The sequence below is a fragment of the Palaemon carinicauda genome, chromosome 1 (assembly GCF_036898095.1).
Source record: "Palaemon carinicauda isolate YSFRI2023 chromosome 1, ASM3689809v2, whole genome shotgun sequence".
Classification (NCBI taxonomy): domain Eukaryota; kingdom Metazoa; phylum Arthropoda; class Malacostraca; order Decapoda; family Palaemonidae; genus Palaemon; species Palaemon carinicauda.
The window spans coordinates 114,060,381-114,068,007 of record NC_090725.1 but is presented as its reverse complement, the minus strand read 5'-3'; the positions used below and the strand labels follow the sequence as shown (position 1 = coordinate 114,068,007).

Genomic DNA, 7,627 nt, shown 5'->3' with positions numbered 1-7,627 from the left:
GACAGCATTGATTTAAGAAGAGTTAAAACCAGTCAAGAACTAAAATTTCTTACTTGTATGCAATTCCAAGAAAAGCAGACACAATATAAAATGGTAGCATACAGTCAGCTAATCTGTGATTACATTGGTAACAAACAGTCAGTTATTCTGTGACTATATTGGTAACATACAGTCAGTTATTCTGTGACTATATTGGTAATATACAGTCAGTTATTGTGTGACTATATTGGTAATATAGTCAGTTATTCTATGACTGATTAAGAATATATATGCATTACAAGATATCGATATGATTTCAGTGCATATGCTATTAATAATTCAATGAAAATCAACGAATCGTTCAAGTTGCTTATCCAACACACCCTTGTAGGGGACGCTACGTCTTCTAATGGTTGTAGCTGCCAGACACTGCAAGGAAGTGTGACGGACAGGATTTACCAGCTGACACAGTTCCTGACCTTGGGAAGCCCTCAGGGACTCGAAACTATGACCCCGATCATTTTTCATGTCCAGGTGTGCCCCAGCTGCAAGGAGAGCTTCCAGCATATCGCCTGGAACCTTCCTAAGCTTCCCAAGTACGTGGAGAGGTGTGTTTCCAGAACAATCCCTTGGAGAAGGATTGGCTCCAGCTTCCAACAAGAGGTTTAAAACTTCCAAGCTAGGAAAGGGGAAGATTGCAGCTTCTTCAGCGCGGCAGAAGACAACCGTAGCGCACGCGAAGTGCATTAGAGATACACCTTTGGCATCTAAAGGATTCAATTCCACTAACTTACGCACTGCATCGTTCACCCTCTGTAATTTGACAGGTGAGAGAATGGGCTTTAGTTTTGTCAACAACAACATTAAATGCATTGCTACAGGAATGATGCGGTCCACGTAATAGAAATCCAAAGTTTTGTTGACTCCTGGATTCCTGTGTGGCCTCGAAATACCTACATTAATTTCTTGGGTACAGTTTTCAAACAGGTTCATAACATCTTCAAAATATAATAAAATGTTGGAGGGTAAGGGTAGCTTGATGACCCTGTTAAAGAATAAGTTAGTCAGAGACATTAGGAAAGAGAATCGCTTAGGATTCAAAACATCTAGAATTCTCTGATGCACCTTCAAGGTGTACATCCACAGGACAATGCATTGCTTCAGCTGGCCCTTCGCTGCGAACTCTTCCCCTTTGTTCCTTATGGCTTCGATTGTAGTGCAATGTGCCAGCCCCAGTACTCTCATCTTCACTAGTAAAGAATGCTTATCAATTGCAGCTCTGTTGCCTTGAATTATTTCCAATTGCGGCGGTGTTATGGCTTCCTTGAAGAACTGGTTAAAATGTGTCTGAGAGTCGTCCTGTTCAATTGGAATAATGTGCATGCATCTGGAAGGATATTTGGAGATAATTTTAATGTTGAAATGTATCATGTCATACTTTCTTGTAATGTAATGTTTCTAAAAGTTAGTAAGGACAAAGTTGGCAACCAGAAAACAAATGTAAAAGAGTTGTACCCGTAGTGATGTACATTAGGTCAGATGAGTAGTATGTCTCTAAAATAACAGGCATAGAAATGCTTTTAAGAGTTTTACTATAAATTATATTTGAGTATTGGAATAGCTGCCACTCCTGGCTGTGACATCACCAGCTCTGAAATATTGTCTAGTATTGATGCCAGTCCTTAGCTGTCACCTCCTATGAAATCAATTGATATAAGCTCATCATTAAGAGTAAAGTAATCATCCCCAGAGAAAATTACAAAAACCCGTCAAAGACTAACCTCTTGTGCATAGCTAGTTTCCAATACTTCATGGCAGTTTCTTGCTTTTTCTCGGCAAAAGTAGAACCAAGAAGCTCTAGAGCATTAATTTCATCTTCTTTGGATATAAGATCTTCTCTGGTAATTAGGTGTTGTACAATGTGCTCGTGCCCAAGACAGCTGGCTGTGAGTATAGGAGTTTCCCCTGAAAAAAAAAATTAGGTGTGAATACTTATATGAATTGTCTCCCTTCCTGGATGGAATTGGACTTTTCAACTTAATCTGCAGTACTTATAGATTGAAATAGATTTTCAACTTCATCAGCTCTACTTACAGATTGAAACTGAATTGAAATGGATTTTCAACTTCATCAGCTGTACTTATAGATTGAAATGGACATTCAACTTCATCAGCTTTACTTATCATTATCATTATTACTATCATTACTCGCTAAGCTACAACTCTAGTTGGAAAAAAGGAGCACGAGCAGTAACCAGAGAGAAGGATCCAGTGTAGTACTGTCTGGCCAGTCAAAGAACTCCATAACTCTCTGGTGGTAGTATCTCAACAGGTGACAGGTGCCTTGGCCAACCTACTACCCAGTAGATTGAAATGGACTTTTAACTTCATCAGCTGTACTTATAGACTGAAAGGGATTTTCAACTTCATTAGCTGTGCTTATAAATTCAAATGGACTTTCAACTTAAATATTGAAATAATCTTTCAACTTCATCAGCTCTACTTATAGATTGAAATGGACTCTAAACTTCAATCAGCTTAGGATGATCCTGTCATCATACACAGAAGAGACTAGACATTACCTCACAGGAACTGAAATATTGAACCAATTTGAAACTCACCACAATTGTCAGGTCTCATCTCAGCCTTGTGATGTAACAATACCTTCACCACCTCTAGACATCCGGAATGGACGCCTTCGTGTAGAGCAGTCTTTCCATCAATTCTCCTTCTTTTAAGATTAGCTCCGACACTTAGAAGGTATTCCACTACCTTATGATGTCCATTGGACGCAGCCAGCATCAGACATGTGATCCCGTGGTAGTCAGTAACCTCGAGATCTGAAAATAGGTCAATGAATGGTTATTGGTAAATATTTAGAATGACGCCATTTTAGGTTTTTGGAAGATAAGCGCCTCCGTCCTTCCTGAAGACATGACTATATTATAATTATTATTATTATTATTATTATTATTATTATTATTATTATTATTATTATTATTATTGATTTCCCCTTGGATCTCTGATCCCGAGGTAGAAAGAATCCAGATATTAGGAGGCATATATGAATATATATATATATATATATATATGTATATATATATATATATATATATGTGTGTGTGTGTATATATATATATATATATATATATATATATATATATATATATATAACCCAGTGAATAAAGGAAATAGAGAAATAAACAAACTACAGAATTAATAAACAATTAAGAATAGAAACAACATTAAAATATATCTATCATAAAGAGAGACTTATGAGAGGCTCTTCAACATAAAAAAATCACTGCAAGTTTGAACTTTTGAAGTTCACTGATTAGCAACTAGCTCACAGCTTGACTTATAGAATATTGTGTATTCAAAAGGATTTTTCATATAGATTAATTCAAATTGAACTTCATTTGACTTTACAGTAATTCAAATGAACTGCCTTTGGAAAACTCACTCGCTCCATTCTGCACGAGGACTTTAACAATGTCTAGGAACCCTCGAGAACACGCCACGGTCAGCGGGGTGGAATTGGAATAAGTCAGTCCATAGACGTTGGCACCTTTTGAGATGAGGTATCTAACGACGTCTAGATGCTCTCCTATAGTTGCTGCCCAAAGTGGTGAGGCTCCAGACTCGTACATGTGATTTGTAGATACTGTAAAACATATGTTTAGTTAGTTTATGAGCATTCTACGTAGGTAATAAAAAGCATGTTTGTTTTAAGTAGATTGGGACTGAGGATTTGACTACGATATATGTTTGGAGCCACCCATAGTGGCCATATATATATATATATATATATATATATATATATATATATATATATATATATATATATATATATACGATATAAATATCTATAATATCCTATATATAAACAAAGTGACCTAGTGCACACATACACATAATTTATATACAAATACATTTCCATAATATACATTATATATATATATATATATATATATATATATATATGTGTGTGTGTGTGTGTGTGTGTGTAAATATGTATATGTATATATATGTATATATATACGTATATATATACATATATATATATACATGTATATATATATATATATATATATATATATATATATATATATATATATATATATATACCATATCAAAATCTTCTAAAATAGCATACACACAATTCATTACCAAACCCAGAATTGACCACCACAAAAGAAAAAGTAAAATTGCACACACACCTAACCCAACTTCATCAATATTAGAGTTGCATTGTTCAACGAGGTAGGTCACGCAGTCCATATGGCCAAGCCTGGCTGCCCCTACTAAATAAGGATCCCACATACGTCCAGTCTCTGCGCAGGACTCGATGTTGGGGTTCCTTCCTCTGTCTAATTTCTGAAAACGAATCAAATTTAGCTATGACTAAATGTATCGAATTGGTAGACTTAATCTAATTGTTGTTATTATTATTATTATTATTGTTATTAGTATTATTATTATTATCATTATTAAAAATATAAATTGTGTTGTTATTATTGTAATTATTTAAAATATCAATAGTATCGTTATTATTATTATTATTATTATTATTATTATTATTATTATTATTATTATTATTATTACTATTAAAAATTCATTAGCATTGTTATCATTATTATCATTAAATAATTTTTATTATTATTATTATCATTATCATTAATTTTATTATTATTATTATTATTATTATTATTATTATTATTATTGTTATCATTATTACATCATTTCTGTTATTATTATTATTATTATTATTATTATTATTTTTTTTTTTTTTTATTATTATCATAATTATTATTATTATTATCATTAGCTAAGCTACAACCATAGTTAGAAAAGTAGGATGCTATAACCCCAAAGGCTCCAACAAAGAAAAAAGCCCAGTGATAACAAATAAATATTTTAAGATTAGTAACAACGGTAAAATAGATCTGTCATATATAAATTATGAAGAGAAATTTATGTCAGCTTGCTCAACATTAAATAAAAAATTCGTTGCAAGTTTGAACTTTTGAAGTTCCACCGATTCAACTATCAGATTTGGAAGATCATTCTACAAGCACCATAGTTGGAATAAAATTTCTAGATTACTGTGTATTGTTGAGCCTTATTAATGGAGAAGACTTGACTGTTAGAATTAACTGCATGCCTGGTATTACGAACAGGATGGAACTGTCCGGGAAGATCTGAATGTAAAGGATGATGAGAATTATGAAAAATCTTATGCAACTTGCATAACGACCTAGTTCAACGACGGTGCCAAAGATCAGGTTTAAGAGATGTATTAGACCGTAAGTTTCTGTGCAACAAATTAAGATGAGAATCAGCAGCTGAAGACCAGATGGGAAAAATATTCGAAACCAAGGCAGAATGAAAGAAATAAATTACTTCTGGATAGATTGATCACCGAAAAAAGATTAGAGATAACTTGAAAATTACAAATAAAAGAAAAAAATATCAAGCTTAAAAACATTAAGAAACGCACAATCTCTGGGTTAAAAAGATCATTTCGAAAAAAGCTTAAGAATAACCTAAAAATTATCAAAGAAAAGAATTAATCAACCTAAAAAAATTAGGAAACATTCAATTTTTGGGTCAAAAAATGGCCCAATGAGGAAAGAAAACCAGGACATAAACTACAAGAGAAATGATAGACAATCAAAATGAAATATTTTAAGAACAGTAACAACATTAAATTAGATCTTTCACAAACTATAAAAACTTCAAAATGACCAGATAGGATTATCTCCTGTTACCTTTATTCCAAAACTTGTTCTATTAACGTGCGGTTTCCCATATGTATGGGGTAAGCAAGGTTGCCTTCTTTTTGAAAAACTTTGTTTTGGCTTTAGGGCAGACTGTAGCCCGATCGGCTGCCAGCCTGATTATTATTATTATTATTATTATTATTTTTATTATTATTATTATAAATTGCTAAGCTAAAACGCTAGTTGGAAAAGCAGGATGCTATAAGCACAGGGGCTCCAACAGAGAAAATAACCCAGTGAGGAAAGGAAACAAGAAAAAATAAAAAAGATTAAAAACTGTAACATTAAAATAAATATCTCCTATACAAACTAGGAGGAAGAAAAATTAGATGGAATAGTGTGCCCGAATGTACCCTCAAGCAAGAGAACTCTAACCCAAGACAGTGGAAGACCTAAGTAGCGTAAGTTTTCCAAAACTGTAGGCCTACAATTAGTTCAAAATTTGTAGTACTATGCTTTGTTTATTATTTATAACTGTGAGTAGCCACTTGGCTGGGCAAGATTAAACTAGAAATTTGGTTTATACTACTTAAGGGCATAAGATAACTAAACCCTTATTTTTAATCATTCTCTTACATTTAATGCTTATTATATCACTTGTGTGCGTGACCCGACAAAATTACTACTAAGCATTTAGATATATATGCACACACGCACATACACAGATTCAACCCTTTCCACCCCCTCCCCCTTTCTAACTACATCACGAAGGTTGTAGTTTCTGAGTGTACCTCTTGGGGTACCTTCCCTCACCTGGGTATGATTACTCCCTCTCCTCTCTACATGAAAGATAACGAGAGACCGAGTGGTTATACATATGGCAGTACCGCTCAGTGTGAACGGAAAGATAAATATATATATATATATATATATATATATATATATATATATATATATATATATTTATATGTATATATTTGTATATATATATATATATATATATATATATATATATATATTTATATGTATATATTTGTATATATATATATATATATATATATATTTATATGTATATATTTGTGTATATATATATATATATATATGTATATATATGTACATATGTGTATATATACATACATATATATATATATATATATATATATATATATATATATGTATGTACACATACACTATATTTATATATACATATATATATATACACACACACACACATATATATATATATATATATATATATATATCTATATACCTATATATATATATATATATATATATATATATATATATATATATATATCATTCACCAAACATTCTGCTGGGCTCCACAAGGCACTAGGAGAGTTGGAATACCCAGGCCTACATGGCTGAGGATTATGAAGCGTGAAGTAGATGATGATGAACGGAGAAATATTGAATTAAAAGCCCAAGATAGAGACGACTGGCAAAATCTAACCGAGGCCCTTTGCGTCAATAGGCGTAGGAAGAGATGATGGTCATGATAGAGTCTCCTAGAACATTACCAAGAGAGTAAGATAAATTGTCAAAGCAAAATGCGAAATAATTCAGTTTCATTTACATTTCCAGGTTTCGTCTCTTGAACGAAATTGAAAAGTTTACCAGAGTTTATGAAAATCTTAAAGTTTATCACAGCTTATAAAAATCCTTTGTTTATCACAACTTATGAAAATCTTCAAGTTTACCACAGCTTATGAAAATCCTCAAGTTTACCACAGCTTTTGAAAATCCTCAAGTTTATCACAGTTTATGAAAATCCTCACGTTTACCACAACTTATGAAAATCCTCAAGTTTACCACAGTTTATGAAAATCCTCAAGTTTACCACAGCTTATGAAAATCCTTTGTTTATCACAACTTATGAAAATCTTTAAGTTTATCACAGTTTAT

The 7,627-nt window shown here is 32.3% G+C and overlaps 1 protein-coding gene across 1 annotated transcript; it reads right to left on the bottom strand.

Moving 5' to 3' along the window:
• Positions 1-318: 318 nt before the first annotated feature.
• On the bottom strand, positions 319-2,618 carry LOC137655515 (protein fem-1 homolog A-like). Its single transcript, XM_068389449.1, has 3 exons — positions 2,600-2,618; positions 1,761-1,944; positions 319-1,366 (listed from the first exon to the last, which is right to left on the bottom strand). The coding sequence occupies exons 1-3, from the start codon at positions 2,616-2,618 to the stop codon at positions 319-321; spliced, it is 1,251 nt and encodes a 416-aa protein (XP_068245550.1).
• Positions 2,619-7,627: the final 5,009 nt, after the last annotated feature.